The following is a 24931-nucleotide window of genomic DNA, read 5'->3' on the forward strand; positions in this document are numbered from 1 at the left end:
AAAGAGAGAGTAACTGAAAACAGACCCATTCCTATTCACCATTCCAAGTAATGCAAATGCAAAAGCATTCAATGATAATACTGTTTATATCTTTGAAAAGTCTTACAAACAACATTTCATTGTGCAATATCGACTCTTCACTAAAATATTTCCTAGCAATGGTTTGGATTTCTTTTTCAGAAGATATTAAAAAAGGAAATTCTCAAAGACCAAAAAAAAAAAAACCCTCAGGCAAAAGATTACTGACCCTTGCCAGTACTAAAACCTGAAATCTGTAAAAAGCTTAAGATCTTCCCTATACAGTGGGATGCTATAAAGAAGACAGGTAAACAACTGATACATAGCAAGGATTTACAGCTTGCCCCAGCCATGAATAAGTGCCTGAATGAAGCTATGACCTTTTGCAGAACAGATCAAACCCAATGGCCAGAATCTCTAACTTCAGGGTAAGCGTTGTCTAGTATTGTATTTCTGTTTGAAGCAGTGGTGTTGAAAATGCATCCAGAAAGGGATGGTGGGGAAGTCTTTTCTTGTAATTCCATCATCACTGTGTGTCATGAACCAGGCAATGCAAATTACACTATCTGTAGAGATCACTACATTTGTGAACGTGGCTATTCAGTATGTACACCAACACAGCCCTACTTTAAAGAAATTAGTGGGATTTTACTATTATTTAATGACCCTTTTCACATTGCACTTCTCTGCATGACTAGAGGACCCTATTTTTTAAATATTACAAACTATAAGTGCTAAACACAAAGAATTCTGGCAAGCTATGAGGGTTGAATGTAAGTTAATTCTAGTTTACATTGCTAGGATAACGGCAACTTCTGTCAACAAGCTGCTTTTTTGTACCTAAAACCAAGTCTATTCCAAAGCCATCCATAAGAAGTAGGTCACCCTGCCACTGGACTGCAATAAGATGCACACATTTCAATAGTAAATCAATTAGACTGGAAGAATGGTAAAGAAATAAGATGTAACCATGTACCCACACACTGGGAAAAAAAAAAAAAACAACACACTGATCAAACAGTTCCTTCAGTGACAGTCCAAAGGCATCAATTCTACAAACAGGATTACTCTACACATGGTATTTCCTCTTCTTAGATATGTATAGATGTACCAGCTGCTATTGTGTCAATCTTTAAGTTGAACTGTGTTAAAGATATTTCAAGGCAGCAGTTTTCAGTTTAATGTAAAGGGAAAAGCCAAAAGCACTTGGCAGACAATAAAAACAAACTTGCATACTAAAAGGAAATTATAGTGAAATACTCTATAATCACAGAATTGTATGAAATCAAGGAATAAAGGTTAACATCTTTTGGTTAATTCTATTTAAAGCTACATGAATTAAGAGATTTGCGTTACAAGCTCTGATGTAAAGTAAGTATTTTCATATACGATTAACTTGCAGAACAATTGCAGTGAAAACTCTAAAAATATTAACAAGACTCTATCCACACAGAAATTATATGAAATCTGAGTTTCTCCATTCCAGAGAAGCATAATATTCTAATAAGAACTGTCCTAATCTTCAGCCAGCAATAATTTCAAGATGATATTATTATTCTCATTTCCTTGAATAATATCCATACTCCAGGGCCATTTTCCTTCTCATATTCAATATCATGCATGCTTGTATCAAGATTCCTTTCTTCATATCCTGTCACAGTATCAATCACTGCCTCCTGTCCACTCAATACACTTTTGATTTATCAGCCGCCGTCTTTCTGGACTCCATAACTCGACCCAAACCATTTTAGCAAGACATTGACAAATAGCACCCAGTATCACATCAACCTGTTCCACTTAGTAAACTAAGAAACAGTAACTGTGACATCTCTGCATAAGTATTCCATTCTATTCCCCAGACTGATGTATATTAATGAGGAGATGGTATTTGAAATGCTTCTTCCACATCAGCATCTAATATGATCAAATTAGGAAATGGGATGATTTATTAAATTTTGTAGAGCTGAAATATTTCTTTATATCACTATATGTGTGGTTTCAGAAAGTGAGCTGTTGCTTTCAATTTTTCTACCGCGGATGTGCCTGCATTTCACAGACGAATTATTGTCTTTAAAAAGATTGCAAGAAGGCAAAATGTTATTAAGCAAATGCTCAGTAAAACAAACTAAATCGGTTTTAAAATTCCTAATTTAATGTAAATCTTGGTTGTTTTGCTGAAATTCAGTTTGTGATCTTATTAAGTCCTATTTGCATTGTACTATCTTGCTGTAGGACAGCTTTAAATTTATAGCATTACTAGTAAGCCCCACTTTTTTTACTCTAAAAAATGCATCTAAAATAAAATCGTTAATATGCACAAGTTTTCTTATCTTCTAAAATAAAGTACAAAAAAAATCATTTTAGGCTACAAACAATACCTACTCAAAATATTTTTGAAACATGTCATTATAAAAATCTAACTTTTCAAATTAAAACTTGATGTTTCAGTATTTTGCACAGTTGGAGCTCTGTAAATCATACACTCAAATAAAACACCTATGTTAGAGAAGTGATTAAAAAAAATTATATTACAGCCACATATACTTTTACCAACATTGTCACTACCTTGAAAACCAAAATATCTTAATTTGATGGGGGACTGTGGGGAGAAAAGACATTATGGGATACAGAATTTGTGCCATCTGCGTGACTTATACCAAAACCAAATCCAGTGATTTAAAGATACCATGTAGTGGATCTTAACCTCCAATATGAAACTAGTTTTCTAGTGTCAGTCCCATTCCCATTGAGGGGGAGGAAATCACGGTTGCTCACGTCCTAAAGGTGGTACTCTGGAGGTACCACAGTGACGTTACAAATACAGCAAGAAAGGGAAGATCCCCTCTATGCCACTGGTATCTCATATTGCTGCTTTCCAGGTAGGTCAGTAGATTTTACTCCCTGCCACTGGCAATTCAGAAGTTAGAGATCAACAAGAACACTTTAGCAGGTAGCGCACTCTTTACTACACTAACACAAGGTGGCTGCCTGAGTTACTTCTGATCATTTTATTACCTAGTTCACGTAAGTGTTTTCTTTAGTACTTATCTTTAAAAGTCATATGAAAATAAGCTGCCCCACCCCAAGCAAAAAAATGAATGAATTACAGACGCCAAATGCTTATGAAAATTCCACTTCAGCACTACAAATACATACATTTCCAAAGACAAATATTGCCTCTTCACATTTAACAGCTTTGAATGGATTGTTCTTGTCTGACTGCTTTTTTAATTAATTTCAACTTCTGGTATCCACAACCTCCAACAGCAAGGGCTTCCACAGCTTAATTATGCGATACCTAAGACCCATCTCCTTTTGTTTGACTAGGATCGGCCACCAGCTGACTTCATTCACTTGAAGCCTGCCCCAGGTCTTACGTTGGAGGAGACAGGAAACACTCATTCCTTAATCATCTTTTCACACCATTCATTTTTATTTTTTTTATACCCCTCCATCACATTCCCTCTTTCCCCACGATCTCTTTTCCAGCCTGAAGAATGAAAATGTACTCAGCCCTCTTAGGAAAGCTGTTCATACCGTCGATCGAGTGCACAAGACAGATTTTGAGATAGCAAAGAAAGGAACTGTTTAGCGTTGCTGCGACCACCTCAACGCTAACAAACAGGGAAAACACAGGCCTCTAGTAGCAGCTTTCTGCAACCTATTTAACTCTTCTCCAGAAATAAGATTAATCCATGGCTTCTCAGCATAACATTACAGCTGAGAGCAGACTTGGAAAAAAATCACAATAAAGGATTCAATGTGTCCTGTTGGTTTTAGTTTTATGCTTTTAACATTTTAGTTTTATGCTTTTAACAGGCCAAAAGACTCTTCTGTTATAATTTAGGATGTTATTTATAAATATTTTCCCTGAAGAACCATGTCTGTGAATAGCAACACCATTTAAAGTGATGTGCAGCTATACCTTCGTAGCTATAGTACTGAAAAGCCAGTATATTTTACACATAAAACATTTTATACACAATATTTCCTAGCACAAAATGAAATAAACAGGAATCATGTTTTTAAAGTTTTTAGGTGCATAATTTCCATATATTGCAATGACAATTAACATCAGTAAACCCCTTGGAAAAGATGACCATTAGACTATGTCTAATGCGACCTGCAATTTATACGTATTACAATAAAACGGAGATCGTTAAATCAGGTTATCATATTTCCTAATACTGAGTATCTGACCTACTGAAAAACACCTTCATTTTCACCTTCTTTTGACATTTCATTGTTTTAAAACTGATTTTGTTAGCAAAACAGTGGGTATTTAGAGGAATATTTCTACACACAGCGCAGTAGCTTACGTGGGGTCTACAGCTCAGATGGTAAGTATACTCAGAGAGAGATCAGACAGTTTAAATAACCAAATTGCTGCTGCAAAGGCACTGTAGCAATAAGTGTCCAGGCAACTATTATAACGAACAGCTGTGAATACGTCATGAGAGAATACAAATAAGAAAGTGAAACATTCACATCTTTCAACAACAATTTTTCAACTCTTAAAGGCAACAGCTCTACTGATTTTGTATATGAAAATAACATGTTTTACTAAATTCTTGGTGCAGGTACACAAAATTACCTGGCTGAAGATCTGTAAACACATACCAAAAAAGCTCTGATCTGCCCGATACACTCAGTAATTAATTTAAATGCAATAGAAAATGCTAAGAGTAATTCTGATATCCAGGGATAAACTTTAGTCAAACTTTTTAATTGAAAAATACACAAACACAAAAATTGAGCTTCTTTTAATTACAAAAGTATAAAGCCAATTTTATAATACAATTTGCAAGATCTAAGATTTAAGTATTTAAATTATGTTTATTATTGAAAATATCCATTTGTCACAATCCAATTTATAAAAAAATTCAGCACCATAGATATCTTTAAATATTAAGACAAATTTGCATAACTAAATACTCATCTCTTTCCAAGGGAAATACAGATGAGAAAATAACAGTTCAGTCAGATCTTCAGGGAGCCAGTGTTATGCATGGGAGTTACAGAAATCAATAATCCAAAAAAATCCACAAGAAGTTTTCAGATGATTACAGCTAAACCATGGTGACTCTATTAATGTTTTTTTGCACTTGGTCAAATGAAAAACATATAACTTATCTTCAAAACCAACAGTTCCACCAGTGTAATTTAAAGATTTAGTACATCAAAAGCACAGCATAAAGATTTCAAATTAGGAAGAGTTTCAAGTGACATGTAGTTTAGACGATCACTTGCAACCATTTTTTCTAATATATTCCAAACTTAGTAACTATATGATTTTAAAGGAGTATTTTTACAGTAGAAATAATAATTCTTTTTCCTAGAAAAGAGTCTTACCTTCTTGTTCTACTTTTTGATCTCGATCTTTGAGACCTGTAGGATTTGCCTCTGCCCCTTGATCGGCTACGACTGCGTTTTCTTCTAGAACCATATGAAGAACTACTGCTCGATCTGTGTCTGCGTCTAAAACAAAACCATGCTATTAGTATGCTACTGCTTCTAAAAAAAAAAAACTAAAACAAACAAAAGGAACAAAACCCCTAACAGTTTACTTAAAATGGACATACAAACCTGTGGGTTTTGTACCATAACATGTTGTAAAAGCCTCAAATACCACTATTACACTGTAATAAGTAATTCGCATACACATGGGCAATGCCTGTCTTAAAGAGTTTACATTCTAAAATATACATCTCCAGACAGAAAAAGGGCAGAAGGAGAAACAGAAGTTAACTGATTTGCCTAAAATCATGCAATACCTCAAGGGCAAAGCCAGGAACACAACCCAGCTCTCCGTGGTTTTTAGTCCCATGACCAGCTCATTAGAACTCACTCCCTCTTTGCCAAATCTAAGGTTGAAGAAACATTTAGAACCTACATTCTCAGCAGGATTTGTACAGAAATACACCATATGGGATAAGGACTACAACTCCAGCGCTAAAAATGAAACTCATGAAATGTTAACTCCTGCATTGCTACTCTATACAATTACTTCCAGTCATACTATGTACATATATAAAATGTAAACATAAAAATGTATTTTAAATTATGTACACCTAAAAAGATTTTATGTATATATAACCTTACAGATTTGTTATCTCAGCTTTCATAACATGCAATCTTTGTTCTGCTCTGATGTAGACAGACCCTCCCCCCCTCTTTTTTTCTTTTTACTACTATTAGTAATCAAATAATCAGTGTTCATTTATTCCATTTGAGCTTGGAAGTTTGCTTCTGAGTTCAGTCAGGACTCAGAAAGGTATCTTCTCTTTCCCCTCCCACCCAACCTCCCCATTTCATTTATTCAAAGAATAAGTTCTTATACACATAGGAGAAAGGTGAAAGAATAGATAATAAATACATAAATTAAACCAACTAATCCCAAAACTAGGGAGAGGGATACCTACCAAGTCTTAATCTTAAAATTTCCTCTCCATGTCCCTAACAGCTAACTAAATAACAATTACAATCCTTATGAGAACCTCCCTATTTTTGGCCTTTATTATGTTTGATTAATATTAAAATATAACACCGCATAGAAACACTTCTGTCTTTCAGGATGCAGTCAATGCGATACGTGCTTATCTAGCATAAGGGACAAGGTGCTGTATTACATACAAGTAGTGCTGCAGTAGTCCAAACTGGACAAGATATATAGGTTAACTACCAAAGAACAGGTCTTCATCTGAAAAAGCTCCTGCTAAACAAAGATGAAGAGTAATCTTAGTGAGTGTTGCTTTTGATTCTCAAGGGTCAGGGATAAATCCAGCAGGAGCCCAGCGTGTAATAGCGACTTAACTGCCAGGAGCAAATGCCCTAAACTAAGGGCAAAGCAAAGGTGCCAAGCAGATCCTAAAAGCAGACACTTTCGTCTTTTCTGGATTCAATTTAAGTCAACTGGTCTTCGTCCAGACTCTAATCTCCCTTCAAGCTCTGTTTTTATCTGCGAGATAGCCATGCCTGCACTGGACTAAAGAGATTCATAAAGCTGCATGTCATCAGCATATTGTTGGCATCGAAGCCCATGTCATCTCACTGTGTCCCCTAAGGGCTGCATGCAGATGCTAAGCAGGAACAGAAGAAAGGGAGGATGGAAATAAACAAATAAGAAACCCCCCACAACCAGCCAACTTGCCCCTCATTGACACACTCTTCTGCCAGCTAAAGAAAGGTTTGCCAGGAGCACTTTCTAATATATTTAGAGTGCAGCTAGACACAATGAGTGTTTTCCAGCTCCACTTATTAATAAACTGACCACCACGTGTTCAGTTTGACTCCAGGATCACCGCAAGTCAGACAGAGACAACCAGGCTATCCAAAAGAGTCAGGTACTGAAAGGGGCCTTCGATGAAGGAAATATGATGTTAGGTCAAGAAAAAATTGGTAGATATAGTCACATGATCTGGCTGACTACCGTATTCTGTACACACAAAAAATAGCAGGAATAATGGTGAAAACTAGCTGTTGCAGCAAATGTATAGGCCTACTGTAAAATCACCCTAAGTCTTTCTATTGAGAAAGTCTACCTTGTTGTCTGGAAAGACTTACTCGGTTTATTACAACAGAAAAAAGTAACACAGAATAGGCTACAGCTAGCTGAAACTACTTTTCCAACTGCCATTAATATATGAACGACTACATTTCCAAAAAGAGATTAGAAATTCATTATTTAGAAGGAGGACAAAGGAAAAGTTATTTTAGTTGGCTGGGTTTTGTTTGGTTTAATAAGGAAATTACCTTTGGATCTGCATATACGCTGGTTTTGTATTCCTGGAGGGGGGGGAAGGTGTTTTGGGTTTTTTGGTGGTGGTGGCGACTTTGATTTTTTTCTTTAAATTTAAGTAAAAATAATGCCACATCTTCCAAGATTCACAGCAAACTTTGCTATAAAATTCCAACCTACAACTGACTATACATTGGATTCAAACACTTCTAGCTTTGTACCATAATATGAAAGAGCCCGATTTGTAAACAACTGCAACAGACGGTAAATTACTATAAATGCACCTTTTCTCATAAGAATGTGAACGAGACTGGAGATCTCGAGACCGTGACCTTGATTTCCTTCCAGATTTTTTACGGTTGTATGTTCTGCTGTCTGAGGAGCTACTTGAAGACGAACGCCTGCGGTGTTTCTTTTTCCTTCTGCTTCTGTTCTCTTCTTCTGTGTCTGAGGAGCGGCGTCCCATTTTTAAACTACGTAAAAACAAAAATTCTAAACTGTAAGAAAGTTTCATGTCTACGTTACGTTGTTATATATATAAAAAATACATAGTGCATGTATAAATAAACATATCATTATACCATTTTAGAAGTTATCATGTGAATAGAAAATGTGGTTTGCACGAAAAAATAAAAATCAAGATTTTAATATAAGACGTCAAGAAATTCATGTTACCAAGTAACTTGAAATTTACGCTGTCAGCAAATTTGAATTAATTTATTATGGTATCAAATATTTGTTGTAAATTTTCTCAAAAGATATTTCACAACCATTTAAACAGATAAATGCACCGATAAAATCATTTATACATCAGAACATATTTTCATTTTAGCTTATTTGTATGTTTTTGCCTTAGATACTAATTTTTCAGAAATTTGGGGAGTAATGTACAAGATACTTCTAATACCTAATATTTCACTAAGATGCTACGCAGCCAGTGGTACAGCATCTTTAATATGTTAAATTTACAGCTATAAATGAAGATCCATAATACTTACACGATCAATAGAATGCAATCTATTGATTTCAGCTACTGATGTGACTCACTTCATGTGTTTTTAGGTTTGCAATTAAAATAACATACATTTTTGTCCTACTTGTCATAACTAAAACATGCATTGAGAAACAAAATTCTAGGAAGTTATTTTTAAATTAATTTACACTAGAGTAGGTCGATTCTGGTTCTCAGTTTAGATCCACTCAACTTTAAATTGCTTTGTTCCACAATCAGACCTATAAATACTAGCTTTCAGAAATGTTTCTTGATTGCCAATGTGTTTACTTGGACAAAGCTTACAGACTTTGATAACAGATTTAAAAAAAAAAAAGGGGCATGGGGAAGCCTGCCATTCATTTAATTGTTGCAAAGACTATCATCTTCATTTGGAACTGTTAAGAGATCAGTTTCATTGCTTCACAGCTAAAGAAATGTTGTATTTCTTGACTTCTCAGGCTGCAAAAAGTGCATAATGCTTTCAAACTATGTTTCTGTCCCAGCAGTATCAGCTCTATCTACCCAAGACTTCCAGACCCCCCTTCACGTACACTTCAGCTATGGCAGTTAGTAACAGCCCCTCTTCCCAAGAACAAACAGTTATTTCAAGGCTCCCTCGCTACTTCTGCGCTGGGAAAACAGGAACTCATAATTCTTTAACATTCATATCAACAGCTACATCTCAGATATATTTTGCCACAATATCACCTGTCTTTAACCAACATTGAAATATTACAGGTCCTCATATTTCTAGCATAAACAGGTTGAACTTGTTCATTTTCTGCACGCAAACTTTTGCCCTTCCTCACACCTTTTATCACCTAGGCAGCAGACCCTAATTGCCAGGGTAGAGACTGAAAACAGAACAAAAGAGAAGTTCACCATTAAGTACATTTATGCTTAAATTCACAAAAGGTTTACAAGCAAATAAAAGGCTTGATTGCGCTCGGCCTTTTGGTCAAAATGCATGATTAAGGAAAAAAAACCCCACCATGTTTAGTTCCATAGACAAAGTCTCTTAAACCTACATTTTCAGCCTCACGTTCCCAAGACAGCTAAAACTGTTTTGCACACAATCATACTTGCTACAGTCCTACAGTGACATATCGAAACACCCAAGCAGGCATGGGATTTGCAAAGTCAGCATACTGTGACCAGCTTTCCCAAGGGAGCTTTTCAGGAGGCTACATTCAAAGTACAATAAATATACAGACAATGCTGCGTTTGACAGAATTTGAAGACTATGTCAGAGATGCAGGTTCAATTGAGACACACTCCTCCCACGCTGCTGGAGCTCCTCCTAAGGACTGCCAGACCCCCGGAGCCAGGGCAAGGAAGCTCCAGTAAGCACAAGTCAAGAGTCAAAGGGACATCCTCCTGGAAAGTGCCAAGTTCTGGACCTGGCATCTACTTCAAGGAGAGTTTCCGTATTTTATCCAACAGTTGCTTAATGCAAAATACAAGGCAGTCCCTGAAGGATCTGGATTTTCTTTGATGTTCACCGGAGTTCACTTACTGCCACAATCAAAACAGTAGCTACGTAAACTCATTCCTATGTAGCCAAATCTCTGTGGATTCCATCCGGCTCTTCAGGACGCAACTCGGAGCCATCAGTTCCACTCCTGCAGCCAGGAGTGCCTACAAATTAGCCGTGACTAAGCTTTGCTGCAGTAAATCCTCCTATATATTTACTTCACTTCTCAATGGTTTCTCTTTTCAGCACTTTAGAACTGGTCCTTCAGCTAACAATCTAAAGAAAGCATTTTTGAAATATTCAACTTCAAACAGCAAATCTCCGTGCACCTAAACCAGCAAAATTTTAGGAGGATGAACTGCCTTGCAAGAGAATTTATTTTTTAAATGAAGTTATTTCTTCCACCTCACTAAAGTTATTCCGCACCAATTTTGAAAGAGACAGAGGCAGTACCTTGCAGACTATTTCATCTCATTTAAGGAACTATGACTTTAATTTACAATTCTGTAGAGGAATGCCGATTTATATCAACACACCATCTTGTGCATTTTATTTTTTTTCCCTCATAGTAAAAGATTTAGAGAGCTCCAAGGTGCTAACAGTTATTGAACAGTAAAATAAAGCTCTTCAAATATATACTGATAGAACAATCTTCAAATGAACATGAACCTGAATCTCAAACTTAAAATAAGCAGAACTGCTCAGAAAGATGAAACTACAATACACAGATTTTAAGTTAAAAGCTCACAGACCACAGCTCATGACAGCAAGATTAATGGAAGAGACCAGAGAAACAAAGAGTACAAAAGACATTTCTGCCGAGATATTCGCCACTTGATGTGGATATCATTATGAGCCAGAACGTTACACTTCAACATATATATCGTCTGTTGTTTAACTTCCTTTTTTTGCCATCAGCTTTTTTCCCCACTTGGGCATATAACTGGATTAAGCAGCATATAAAACTAGTGAAACATATTATGTAAGTCTCAATTTTGCGTCTTCAGGACCAAAGAAGAACTACATGCCATGGCCCTTCCCTATTACAGGACAAGCCCTACAGCACATGTGCACGTACTTGAGCCTCAGGAGCTGCCGGAGCACTGGGTTTACCATGGATGAGCTACAGGACAAAGGCACATGGGTGACTGATGCTCTACACGTTCTAGAGTTTCCACTGGAAAAGAGGTTGCCAGAAGCAGACTGCTGATCTTGGAACAATTTGTGCAGCCGAGTCCTGGTAGCTGTCTCCTACACGGATATCTTCAACGTACACAGGCAGCAGACAAACTTCTCTGGCAGGCACTATCTTTCACCGGGGTTTTTAGACCATCCCTTCAGTACACAACACACAGTTTCCTGTGAAGACGCCTCTTATAAACATAGCACTTGAGAGTAGTCAATTATCAAGACCTCTAAGAGGTTAGTGTTCTCCCTGATGACTGCCTACTCCCTCCATACTCCCAAAGAGATCTGGGAAAAGGGATTGCCAGTATTGACTGACCACACCAGTGAAGCCTGATGGACGGAAGAGTTGTTCTGGTGGGTCAGCAGTGGTCCATATAGAATCACAGAATCGTATAGGTTGGAAAAGACCTTTAAAATCATCGAGTGCAACCGTAAACCTAACGCTGCCAAGCCCACCACTACACCATGTCCCTGAGCACCTCATCCAAACGTCTTTTAAATACCCCCAGGGATGGGGACTCCACCACTCCCCTGCGCAGCCCCTTCCAATGCTGGACAACCCTTTCAGTGAAGTAAAATTTCCTAATATCCAGTCTAAACCTCCCCTGGTGCAACTTGAGGCCATGTCCTCTGGTCCTATCACTTGTTACCTGGGAGAAGAGACCGACCCCACCTCTCTACACCCTCCTTTCAGGCAGCTGTAGAGAGCTATGAGGTCTCCCCTCAGCCTCCTTTTCTCCAGGCTGAACAACCCCAGGTCCCTCAGCCGCTCCCCATCAGCCTTGTGCTCCAGACCCTTCCCCAGCTCCGGTGCCCTTCTCTGGACACGCTCCAGCCCCTCCATGTCTCTCTTGTGGTGAGGGGCCCAACACTGAACACAGCATTCGAGGTGCGGCCTCACCAGTGCCCAGTACAGGGGCACGATCACTGCCCTGGTCCTGCTGGCCACACTATTCCTGATAAAAGCCAGGATGCCGTTGGCCTTCTTGGCCACCTGGGCACACTGCTGGCTCATATTCAGCCGGCTGTCGACCAGCACCCCCAGGTCCTTTTCCACTGGGCAGCTTTCCAGCCACTCTTCCCCAAGCCTGTAGCCTTGCATGGGGTTGTTGTGGCCCAAGTGCAGGACCCGGCACTTGGCCTTGTTGAACCCCATACAATTGACCTTGGCCCATCGATCCAGCCTGTCCAGGTCCCTCTGCAGAGCCTTCCTGCCCTCCAGCAGATCAACTCCCGCACAACTTGGTATCATCTGCAAACTGACTGAGGGTGCACTCAATCCCTTCGTCCAGATCATTGATAAAGATATTAAACAGAACTGGCCCCAACACAGAGCCCTGGGGACACCGCTTGTGACCGGCCACCAACTGGGGTAAACTCCATTCACCACCAGTCTTTGGGCCCCGCCATCCAGCCAGTTCTTAACCCAGTGAATATGCCATTTCCACAAACAGGACTGTATAATAGTACCTATGGATCACAGAAGAGAACTCAGATCACTCGGGGAACCTTAATTAGCAAAATAATGGTGGGGGCGAGAAAAGGCAAACAGAAAAAGTTAAGACTCATTACATGGCATCATATGCTGAATCTCATGGGTTTTTCCTATCTGGCTGTTTCCATACAAAGTCTGTAGATCCACCACAAAAACTTGTACCATAGAGTTAACGGAGTGACATAGGAGAATTCACCCTTACAGCTATGGGGAATTCCATTTTTAAGGCTCCTTACCCTTACTTCTCAGACAGAAGTGTTAAGCCATATGTATTTGCAATAGGGGATACGCTTCTGCCAACCCCTCTATGTGTAGGCACTGCAGAAGATATGGCTCTCAGTGCCTGGCGAGACACAAGAGGGTTCTATCCTGACTATGGAGCAATACTAGGAGGAGGAAGGAAAGCCATATTAACAAGCACCAACACCAAATGAATGGTTTCAGATGAACTTAGAACCTGGGTTACATCCCAGGCGTTCGTGGGGAGACAGTCTCATCACGAGACCATCACATCAGTGCGGCTCATTCTTTTCCATCACCCAGCCCCAACCCTCCTCCTGCGTGGTTCTCATCCACTCTTAGCATATTCCCTCACCTACTTCTGAATTTAGATCAAACTACTCTGGTCAAACAGCAAAGGAACACTCAGAATTCAGAAGATTCTGTCTCAAGATATGAGGACCCACAGCAGCTACATGGAAACTCATGCTGAAGCCTGAGCTGGAACATATCATCATCAAATTCATCAGCTACTTAAGTATTTTTGAAGACTTTAGTGAATGTCTGTGAACTTCAATGTTTTGAAGGCTTGCAATTAGTCTGAAATTGAACAGCTTTGCAATGGAATGACTAACAGCTGGACCTGATGAATTTTAAGTCCCCATTCTGGAGCCCAGGCATGTTGGAGTATCAAAAAAGACAGGTCTCCAGGCCTTTGGGTTTTTTTAATAGTTAATTTTTGTTTAAGTTTTGTTTCTGAGAACTGATGCCGCAACACTTTGGTTGAAATGAAAACAAAGCATATACTCTCATACATGCGTTTTGCCAAGAGAAACACCAACATCGAAAATTTCAAACCAACTATTGACATTTGGCAAAGTTACAAACAGTAGTACCAAGCTCACCTGCAAACAGCTAAGTGACCTCCCACCCTGCATATAACAATGTAAAGAAAACACAGATGACATAGGAAACAAATAGACTTCTCTAGAAAACCTATTCAAAGAGAGTAAGGTACACTTTCAAATGTAGTAAGAAGTATATATTCATTGATCTGACCTCGTTCAATCTTGTTTCATAGATTGTTAGAATTATTTCAAGTGCACAATACATATTTTCAAGCATCAGTTTCAAATTATTATTGTATTCACTGTTGTAAATTGTAAGAAAATTGGTTGTTTTTAATCAGAGGCTGTTATCCAGTAAGCATTACTGCAGCAGACTACACCTTGAGCACAGCATCCAATTAAACAATATAATCTCTAGTTACCATAATCAGCCAGAAGTGATGAAGCCAAAATAACCTCCACATTTGTTCAGCATCAAATCCAAACAATTTATTTTTGTCAGTTACCAAGAGACTTTGATTATATCACTTGAGACTTGCAATAATGACTAACCACCTGCGCGGTTTATGTAGCACCTCTACAAACAAGATCCTTTAAGAAATTCTAACCCATCATAATGGCATTGATGGAAAATATACTGCAACCACCTCAATATCTCCTTTCCTACTGAACTGTGTGAGTCCATCTATAGGAGAGAACCAACAAGTCAGGATGAGTTGCTACTTGGTGAGCTTCAGCCAGGGAACAAGGCTAATTGAAATAAAATTTATTCTAAGTCCTGCACAAACATGCTCACTAGCTATTAAGTAGCAGTCAAAGTGTTACTAATGGCAAGGCTGTTCCCCAAAAAAGGGAAACCACAAACAGGCAGAGGGTAGAAGTCCCTCTCAGTCAGTTTCTGTGTGGCTACAGATCAAAGAGTGTCCTTGTATCCACCTCCACCAAGCTTGCAGTCATGTGGAAACTCTCCCTGCTCTGCAATTCGGAAAAATTGCTCTCAGTAGAGGAAGAGATTTGATCAGAAAAAACAATAAGGTGGCTGTTCTTAAGAGGGCAGCAACCTGAACTGCTGTTGTTGATTTTACATACTTATCCCTCAGTGCCTCTTTCCCTTCACCAAGTTCCCAGATCACTGCAGGAGGAACACCTGAATCACATCTACCAAGACAGCTACCATGACTGGTCAGCTCAGAAGAAAGTCTAGAGATCAAAGAATCACAGGAATTCAGTTCCTTTCTTACAATCTCTCCCATAGGAATAAGAAGCCACAGACACCAAACATACCACAACGCTGTCTCCCGGTTACTTAAAGGATGTCCTCTTGGACAGTTACATCAACAGTTATTTTCCAAAATCATTAATTTTGAACTTGAAGAAAGTTTGTCTCAATTCAAATTCATGAATGAGCAATTTATAGTAATAGTATTCCCTAATTCAGCTTCAAATCTTTAGATTTCAAAGTTAAATGTGGGAAGAACTAGGCTTAAGGAGACATCACATGTCCACCGTCATCCAGGACACCAACAGCAAAGCAGAGAAAGGCCTCAAACCTTATCATGGTGCTCATCTACTAAGAGCTGGCCTCCACAAGCCATCTTTTGCTCAGTAGTTCTTAATTCTACAAACTGGCCTTCATAACTACACACACATAACTACCTAACTTCACCACATAACTACATTTTCCATACTTGAAGGCAATAAGAACTCCAAACATTCCTATTTTAGATCAACCCAAGTAAGTTCACTAAGAACATTAATTAATCAGCATTTCATCCAAGTAACCAACTTTCAGAATAAGCTTACAGACCAACTAAGTTTACCTGAACTTCATGATGCAGCTTTTGGTATTTCTTTTAAATCAAGTTCTAAACACCTTCCTCACTCATGGCGTATACGAGCATGCTAAACGACTTAAAAACATGTTTAAAATTAATCTCAGATCATTAGAAGAGATAAACTCTTCAAAAAAAGTTTCATTCGTATCTGAAAAAGCAGCACCCAGAATTGCATTTAGCTGAAGTATAAAATGAAAATACCTAAAACGACTGCTGCTAGAAACAGCACATCAGATACAGAAGAAACCAAATCGCGTACCTTCTTTACCCACACTTTCACAGACAAGAGCTGGGAAAGTAAGATTCTACACACATAATTTCATCTTATCATCCTATGAATCTAAATATCAAGTGGATTCCAAGGGCAGGTGCCAGGGACAGTAACATCCATTACAGATACTACGTGCTCCCTACTCGCATCAGCTGGGCCCTGCTAGTACACAGCGGGAGACAAAAGAGACTTGAAAAAGACCGGGAGGAGAGCAGTTCCTAGTGCTCCGTGCCAGTTTGCACCGGGAAATCCGACCAGAGGCAGAAGAAGCACACCCCGGGCTCTGCTCTGCTCCCTAGCCGGCTGCTCGGCGCTGCCGGCGGCAGCGGAAGGTCTTTGGCAACGCTGTTCTCTGCCCCGCACAAGACGTTACCCGCTCCTCCGCCCGCACACGCGCTCAGAGCCTCCTCCTAGGAGAGACGGACACGATTATGGCCGGGGTTATCGCACCCCCCCCTCCCCCCCAGGCTCCTCAGCCGGTCACGGCGTGGCCCGCAGCCCCCCGCGCCCCGGAGCGCACGGCAGCGCCAGGCCGCCGGGAAGCCGAGCCCGGCACTGGCGGGACCCCCACCACCAGGGCGGGAGGCCCGGGAGGGGAAGCAACCCGCAGCGTTTCCACGCCTGGCGCCGTAGGGCCCAGCGGCCGAGCCCCGCAGCCCGGCGGGAGCCCGTCCTGGGGCCCCGCCACGGCCCGGGGAGCCCCGGCCTCGGCGGCGTCATGGCAACAGCGGCCGGGCCCGGCCCCACGCCGCCGCTCCCGCCCCGCCGCCGCCCGCCCCGGCCCGCAGCCGGGGGCCGCCGCGGCCCCTCAGCGCGCCGCGGCCCTGGGGAGCGGCAGCAGGCCGCAAGGCGCGCCCGGCCCCCGCGGCGGCGGCCCGCGGCGCCCTGCCTCGTCGCTGGCGGGGGTGGGCTTGCCGGCGGGCCCCACCACGTTACCTGAGCGGCGGAGCGGCCGGGCCGGGCCGGGCCGCGGGAGCGAAGACGCCGCCGGGCCGCGGCTGCCGGTTTGAGCTCAGCGCCTTCCTGGGCGGCGGGCAGGCAGCAGCAAGCCACCGCCGAGCTGATCCAGGCGGGCAGGCAGCGCCGCCGAGCGCCGACGAATCGATGCGGCGCGCTCGCCGCCCCGGCGGGGCGAGCCCCCACGCACCCGGCGCGACGGGGAGCGAGGGGCCGGGGCCGGGGCCGGGGCCCCCGCTGCCCCACGGGCGGCTGCAGCAGCCCACGGCGCGCCGTCCGCAGCGTGGTGACAACCGCGACGACTTACCGGCACGCTGCGGTCCGCCTCCCCCGCGGGTGACGGGCGGCGCGGGGCGGACAGCGGCGCGGAGGGTTTCTCGTTTCAGCTCCAAGTGATTAACGAGGGCCGGTGTTTCCCGGCACTGACATCCGCCCCCGTGGCCGAAGGGGCAGCGCTCCCCCCGCGGCGTGGGCACGGCGCCGGGGCCGGGCCGAGCCCCGGGAACGGGAGCGCCCCAGCCGCGGGGGGGGACGGGGGACGCGACCCGCCGAGCCGGGCCGAGCTCAGCCTCCGCCGGGCAACGGCGAGAAACGCACCGAAACGATGTAATGCCTGCGCTTAATTCTGTCTTTTGGCGAAACGTGGGTAGTTTAACGCGAGTTGCCGGGCGCACGCTCCCCGCCACGGGAGCTGCGAAGTGTTGCGTGAGGATAAACGAAAGATAAGGACGGAGGAGCCGCTGACGATCATCTTCCTCGCCGGCAGCCGGTCTGTTCCCGTCGGGACCCCGGGGTCCGATCCCCCCGGTACCGCAAATGCCACCCGGGACGGGGCGGGGCGGGGAGAAGCGGGACCGGTTCACCGGCGGCTCGACCCGCTCTGCCGCCTGAAACGGAGTGGGAGCAGATCCTTGCCTATCGCGGCCGAGGCGTGTATAATTGGATCTGAAGACATGCTAATTGCATCCTCGATACGGTACCTGCTCGAGTAAATAAACGCTCTTTTATGTAAAGTCATCTTTCCAAAGGTCAAATGAAAAATCAATACACAAGCAAGAGTTAAACAATTTTGAATAATTTATTAGAATTCTCGCGAAGGTGTAAAAGAGACGACTTCGGCCCACGAAAGTACTCTCTTAATGGGATTTAAGCAACAAAGGAAAAACAATATTAGCAATAAAGAGCGTAAGTCGCTCTAATCTGATGCCTCAATTCGCCGTACGAGAAAACGTTAATGATACGGCCGTAGTTGTCACTGCCAATTAGCCGGTAATTTACGTGGCGGATTTGGGCGTCCACGGAGGAACTTTGCCGGCTCCCCCGCTGCTCGCCCGGGGACGGTTCCACGCTTCCACGGCTCCGCGGGCCGGGCCGGCTCCCGGCGGGGAAGCGCCCCTAGCCCCGCGCACCCCCGCACCCCCCCGCCGGGGCCGGGGCCGCCCCCCGCCCCGACCCGCCCCGACCCCCGCGGGGCCGTACGCGGGCGCGGAGCCTGCGCGCGCCCCCCCCCTCCGCCCCCCGCCTCCCGCCTTGGCCACTCCCCCGCGGCTCGGCCCCTCTCCCGCGCCGCGCTCGCCCGGGACCTCGCGCACGGGCCCGCGCCTAATTAAATTAATTAGGGCGCAGCGCGCGGCGGGCGGCGGGCGGGCGGGTCGGCGGGGCCCTGGCCGCAGTGCCCCGCGGCGGGCGGCGCGGCCGGGCGGCGGAGAAGGGGTCCATTCAGAGCTCCGAGGGGAGGTAATTCGCCGGGAACAAGGGGCAGGCTTTGCAAAGTATAAATAGTGCCACTTCAATCGCGCCTCGCTATCAGACCCCGAGAGCCCTGCACGTCGGGCGGCACGGCTCGGCTCGGCACGGCACGGCTCGGCACGGCACGGCCCGGGGCGCCGCCGCCGCCACCCCGCCCCGTGGATGCCCGCCCGGGGAGCCGGGGCAGCGCGCCCCTGAGCCGCGGCCATGGAGGAGCTGACGGCGTTTGTCTCCAAGTCGTTTGACCCCAAAGCGAAGGAGAAGAAGGAGCTCATCACCTACCGCGAGGTGCTGGAGAGCGGGCCCCTGCGCGGCGGCGGACCGCGGGAGACCGGCGGAACCGCGGCGGAACCGGGCCGCGACGAGGCGGGCAGCCCCGCGGCGCGGGCGGGCGGCGGGCGGTCCCCGCCGCGGGAGCCCGACGCCGCCGCCGAGAGAGCCGCCGAGGCGGCCACCCCCAAGCTCAGCGACGGTAACGGCGGCACCGGCGGCTCCCCCTCCTCTCCTTCCCCTGCCTTCCCCCCCCTGCCCCCCGTCGGGGTCGGTACGCGCGGAACGGAGGCGGGAGCGGGCGATGGCCGCGCACCGGGCGAGGCGGACCGCGGCCGCGGGTGGAAGGGGCTCGGCGGCGGCAGGCGTTAGCGGGCGGCTTTCCGTGTCCTCCCGACCACGGGGGATACGCGGCCAGCCTCGAAGTTTATATTAAAATATTTAAAGAAGCGTTTAACTTGCCCGTAACACGCTCTGTTCCTGTTTAGCATCCCACGGGAAGCCGCGCTGCCAACGAAAGCCCCGACACGCGGGCCCGTTCGTTCTCCCGCGGGTCTCGGCAGCGCGGGCTGCGCGGCCGCGGACGCGCGTGGGGCCGGACCGCGCTGCCGCCGCTCGTCCCCGGCCCCGCGCCGGGCGGCTTTCTTCACAAACGCCCCGCGGTTCTTCCGCCCGTTTTCCGCGCCGGGGCGATGGCCGCGCCGCCCGTACCGGGGCCGCCTGCCGCTCTCGGCGGCTGCGGGAAGGCAGCCGGGCCGCGCCGGCGGGGCAGGGCCCGGGCCCGTCCCCGTCGCTGCGCGGGGACCCGCGGATGGCTGCCGCCCTTTTGTTCGGACGAGCGTTCCCGGCGGAGCGCGGCGCGGCCGGAGCATCCCTGGCAGGGGCCGACGACCGCACGGGCGCTAAGCAGCGGGGCGCGGGGGCCGCCCCGGGGCGCGCAGGTCCCGCGGGGCTCCGCGCAGGGAGCCTCGGCCGCGGTCCGGCCCGGGGCGCGTCTCTGGCAGAAAATTAAACAACGAAAACAACATCCGCGGGAGGCAGCGGGCTCGGGCGCGGGCGCGGAGGGGCCGCGCTGGCCGGCGGAGCGCGCCGGGGACCTGTTGCTGCGCGTCCCCCGGGCGGGCAGCGGGGCTGGAGCCGTCCCGCGGGCCGGGGCGCCGGGCTCGCTGCGGGCCCGCCGGGCCCCGCTCCCCGCCGCCGGCGGCCAGCGGTTACCGGAGCCGAGCGGCGGGGCCCGGAAAGGCAGCGGCCGAGGCGGGCCTAGCGCGGCCCGGGCGCACAGGCCCCGCTGCCGGCTGCCCCGGCCCCGGGGGGCTCCCGCCCGCTTCCCCCCCCGGCTGCCCGGCGCGGCGGGGAGCGGCGGGCGGGGGGACGAGCTCCGGTGTCCTGGCTGCCTCCCGCCCGGCGCCGGCACCCTGGGCGGCCCCCCCCAGCCCCGCGGTCCCCCGTCCGGCCGCCCCGCCTGTCTGACTGCCTGTGTCGTGCCCAGTCTCCCCAGAGCTGAAGGACCGCAAGGAGGATGCGAAAGCAATGGAAGACGAAGGGCAGACGAAAATCAAGCAGAGGAGGAGCCGGACGAATTTCACCCTGGAGCAGCTGAACGAGCTGGAAAGGCTTTTCGACGAGACCCACTACCCGGACGCCTTCATGCGGGAGGAGCTGAGCCAGCGGCTGGGGCTGTCCGAGGCCAGGGTGCAGGTAGCCAAGCCGTGGCCGGCTGCGGGGATGCGTGGGTGCCGGTGTGCGTGGGTGTGCGTGCACGGTGGAAGGGGCCAGCTCAGGAAAAGCCGGCCGTGCCCCGTCCCCGCCGCCGCTGACACAGGCTGTCAGAGCGAGGAGGGGGGCTCCCCGCGCCGAGCTGCACCCAGCAAATCTGTAAAATCGCCTCCCCGGGCTTTCTTGTGGTTTGGACTCCTCGCAAGTCCCCGGCCCCCCGCTCTGTCGCGTTTTCTTTCATCTCTGCCTTTATTTCATCTCTGCCTCGGCAAGAGCCACAGCGGCGGTTCTGTCGGCGTAGGCTGCGGTCCCTCTCCGGGCTGCTCCGGGCGCAGGGCTTACCGGGCGGACGTACCCATTACCTTGATAGATGTAGTGACCGTAAACTAAATTAGGAACTGCTAGGTGGAAAAAAAAAAGAAGATTAAAAAAAAAAAAGAAAAAAATTACAGTCCGTTTGTCGTCGTAGTTGTTAAATCTTGAGCGAAGTGGACGGACCGGCTTTGTCCAGACTTACGAAATAACAAAAGTCGGGAATAAAACCAGGCTATTTTAAGCGTTCTCCCGTACCGAGAAGCCACAGCTTCCTTTGCTTTAACCTGCGCCTTTAACCTCGGGCTGCCCTCCCAAAGTTTTTGCCAAATCGGTTCCTTGGGCTGATTTCTGCGAGTTTTCTCGGGATGAGATGAAGAGTGAGGAAGGGTCCGGGCTTTGCCCGGCTGGGGAGGAAGGTAACTCCTCGAAGGAGAGCAAATGTAGCTGCTCCGGTGTATTTCCGCTCTAACAATAAATGAAGAGAAAAAATGATGGTCGTGATTTGTTTGAACACATGGAGCAGATTCAGGCCCCTAACCGCTGCAGCTGCTGGGAAGCCTGGCTGTAACAGATACCCCCCCTCCATCCCTGGGCTCGCAGGCCGCCATCTGCACCGCCCTGGGTGCGCAGCCCTCCCCGGGCTGCCCTGCAGCTTCTGGCAGGGTCAGGACGGACACAGAGCGGTCCCGTCGAGCCTAAAAGCCCTAAGAAGCAGCTTTTGTCCTCGCAACCTGACACACACACACACACACAAAAAACCCCCAAACCCCTTCATTTTCCCGCTCGCTCTTTTTTCCGCCGGGGCGGCCGCCTGTTTTACACCCAGCAAATGTGAAGAAAACCAAAGAAAATAAAGTTGCTGGGCTTCAACTTGGCTGTGGAGCCTGTGGAAGGGAGGTGCTTCCTTCTGCTGGCTCTTCTCTCGACAAAGAGCGCGGCGGCGCGTAATCCGCGCTCCCGTGATGGCAAATGGCGGGGTGCATAATAACTTTGGGAGATTTACATAGATTAAACCCTTTAAATCCTTCCGGAAAACGCTTTGCAATAATTTTTTTTTTTTTTTTTTTTCGCTTCGCATCTGCACTAATGTGTAAATTACGGAATGTGCGTTTCCGCGGGAGGCTGAGGGCGAACGTGGCTGTTGGGCAGATTTTCCTTGGCTGAAGTAAATGACAGGGCGGGGGAAATTCACATTTATATTTGTCTCTTCAAGTAAGACCTCAAAAAAGACATTTTTGTTGTTGTTGTTGTTGTTTTGGCCGCGGGGGAAAGGCTTGCTTGGTGGATGTGGCTTCTGAGATGCGGTGCAGAGGTCTGTCTTTAGACAGGGATGTTTTAAGCCGCGCTCTCCCTCCTTCCCTCCCTCCCCTCTTCTTCTCTAAGCGAGCAGAACTTTATTCTGGAAATTTATTTCAACGATTCCATTTCCAATAGTAAAAGTATCTTCTTGTCTAACGAGCAGCCTTTGCTGTGGAAACAAATTAGATTATCATGATAAAGAGACAATTATTCCGCTCCTGTGCTACACTCCACTGCATAGAGGAACAGAGAAATCCTAAACTTCTTTGTGGCGAAGCTTTTATGACAGTAATTACCCCCCCCCAAAAAAAAAAAAAAAAAAAAGTGAGGCGTTAAACTCTTCGGTGTTTAGTGTTTCTTGAAGATAAAGCTAATTAATTTACTTATTAATGAGCACGATCTTCTCAGGCCTGACGCTGCGAACACCCAGACCCATTATCGCCAGTTAGTATGGGATAGCGGGGGGCGATTTCGGTCTTTCGGGACCCCCATGTGGGAGGACGAAGCCGGGGCTCGGCGAGTCCTTTCCCCGGAGCCAGCGCTCGGCGAATGCCCATTTTCTCTACCTTTTGACTCTTTTTTTTTTCCTTTTTTTTCTTTTTTTTTTTTTCCCCCTTGCCTTTTGCGTTTCGGAGCTGAGGAGCGGGGGCCGCCCGGGAGGAGGGAGCCCAGCCCCTGCCGCAGCCGCGTTTCTTTGTCTGCCGGGTTTTTTATTCTCGGTGGGTTTATTGGTTTGGGGGTTTTTTTCTAAATTTTTTTTTTTTTTTGGTCTCTTCGCGGCTTCCCCGCGGCGGTGTGGCAGCGCGGCCGTGACGCCCGTGTCCCCTGTCTGTGTGTGTCTGTCTATCTGTCTGTCGTGTGTGTCCCCCCCCCCTTCTCCCCGCAGGTCTGGTTCCAGAATAGAAGAGCCAAATGCCGAAAACAAGAAAACCAACTCCACAAAGGTACTTGGAGTGCCGCGGGTGGGTCGGGCACGCGTGGGGGTGGGGGGCTGGCCCACGCTGACGGCCTTGCCGCTGCCTCCCGCAGGGGTGCTGATCGGCGCCGCCAGCCAGTTCGAAGCCTGCCGGGTGGCCCCTTACGTGAACGTGGGCGCGCTGCGGATGCCCTTCCAGCAGGCAAGTGGGCGGCGGGGCGCGGGTGGGCGGGTGGGGGACACCCACACCCCCCCACCCCCACCCCCAGAGGACACGCGTGACCGCCGGGCGCGGGTGGGTCGCTGCCACGCACCGCCCTTCTCCCGGCAGGTTCAGGCGCAGCTGCAGCTGGACAGCGCCGTGGCCCACGCCCATCACCACCTCCACCCGCACCTGGCCCACGCACCCTACATGATGTTCCCCGCTCCCCCCTTCGGGCTACCGCTGGCCACCCTGGCCGAGTCCGCCTCCGCCGCCTCCGTGGTGGCCGCCGCCGCCGCCGCCAAGACCACCAGCAAGAACTCCAGCATCGCCGACCTCCGCCTGAAGGCCAAGAAACACGCCGCCGCCCTGGGGCTGTGACCGGTTTTTTAAGTAAAAAGGGGGGGAAAAGGAAGGAAAAAAAGAAAAAGAAAAAAAAAAAGACGAGGGAGAGGAGAAACTGACGGGAGATATATACTTATTTAAAGAATTAGAGGAACTAGACGCGCAGCTGGGAAGTTCACAGGTTTTGAAACTGACCTTTTTCTGCGAAGTTCACTTTAATACAAGAAATTTGATAAGAGAGGCGGGCCTCCTTTCACGTTGCATCAGATACTTGAGTTTAACAACCACGTCTGGAATAGCGACAAAAAGAAGAGAGAAAGACGACGACGAAGAGAGGAAAAAAAAAAAAAGGGAAAAAAGAAAAAGAAAAAAAAAAAAGACAATGATTTCTCTGCGAATTTCTAATGGGAAACTGTCCGGGATACTTCCTCCAGCAGCATTCCGGGTTGCATGTCTTTGTAATTTCATTGATGGAGTCCTTTGATTCACTTGCACTTCACCCTCATCTTTAGTAGGAAAAAAAAGAAAAAAAAGGCAAACCAAACCAAACCAAACGTGGCTGGGTTCTTTCTCTTTTAATCTCGGAGGGAAGCAGAAAGAGAGAGGGAGATCAAGCACTACCTTTCCCCCCTCTTAAATCTTTGTTGGTCGTTTGCTGTCCCACCTCTGAAATAAAAGGGAGCGGAAAGCATCAGGAGAGCGGAGCGTGCCTCCCTTTGCTGGGTCTCTCTTGTCCTGAGGGCAAAAACAAAAGGAAAAAAAAAAAAAAAAGAAAAATACTAATAAAAGAGAGTATTTAATTCCCAACCACCACTTTACACAACGGCAAATTCCAATAAGAGGTACTGGGTACATGTAAAATATGTTGATACACACGAACAAAGTTTATTTTGGCTATAACTTGTGAATTGATAGTTGACTGTCAAACATTTACATTTTATCTCATAAAGGTGTATCTATTCACGTAATCTTGTGATTTTTTTTTTACTATTATTATTATTATTATTATTATTATTATTATTTGAAAGTCGTATCGCTATTTAACCTGGGGTACCTTGCAGTCGCTGATTGTTATCCCAGTT

The 24931-nt window shown here is 46.9% G+C and overlaps 2 protein-coding genes across 3 annotated transcripts in view; one reads left to right on the forward strand and one right to left on the reverse strand.

Moving 5' to 3' along the window:
• The window catches only part of RSRC1 (arginine and serine rich coiled-coil 1), a 180430-nt gene extending 162375 nt beyond the window's left edge, over positions 1-18055 (reverse strand). The window contains exons 1-4 of the mRNA XM_072868510.1: positions 18018-18055; positions 17017-17952; positions 8041-8229; positions 5371-5496 (exon numbers count right to left, since the gene is read on the reverse strand). Of these exons, the coding sequence (XP_072724611.1) occupies positions 5371-5496; positions 8041-8229; positions 17017-17952; positions 18018-18055 (1289 nt within the window). The remainder of the gene's footprint in view (positions 1-5370; positions 5497-8040; positions 8230-17016; positions 17953-18017) is intronic.
• A 938-nt stretch (positions 18056-18993) lies between these two features.
• SHOX2 (SHOX homeobox 2) lies at positions 18994-23885 on the forward strand. Of its 2 annotated transcripts, none has more exons than XM_072867788.1 (5): positions 18994-19258; positions 20546-20754; positions 23273-23330; positions 23416-23504; positions 23574-23885. In XM_072867788.1, exons 1-5 carry the CDS (start codon positions 18994-18996, stop codon positions 23883-23885), a joined length of 933 nt encoding a protein of 310 aa, XP_072723889.1. The 2 variants fall into 2 exon arrangements, with proteins under 2 accessions (XP_072723889.1, XP_072723890.1); XM_072867789.1 differs by having other exon boundaries at positions 23634-23885.
• The last annotated feature ends 1046 nt before the right edge of the window (positions 23886-24931 follow it).

The sequence above is a fragment of the Ciconia boyciana genome, chromosome 7 (assembly GCF_034638445.1).
Source record: "Ciconia boyciana chromosome 7, ASM3463844v1, whole genome shotgun sequence".
Classification (NCBI taxonomy): domain Eukaryota; kingdom Metazoa; phylum Chordata; class Aves; order Ciconiiformes; family Ciconiidae; genus Ciconia; species Ciconia boyciana.

Bases quoted from the DNA above. Each gene is read 5' to 3' on its own strand.
- SHOX2 (XM_072867788.1), top strand. From the start codon at position 18,994: ATGGAGGAGCTGACGGCGTTTGTCTCCAAGTCGTTTGACCCCAAAGCG. The intron at 23,331-23,415 runs GTACTTGGAGTG...TGCCTCCCGCAG, and splicing joins AGAAAACCAACTCCACAAAG to GGGTGCTGATCGGCGCCGCC. The intron at 23,505-23,573 runs GCAAGTGGGCGG...CCACCCCCAGAG, and splicing joins TGCGGATGCCCTTCCAGCAG to GACACGCGTGACCGCCGGGC.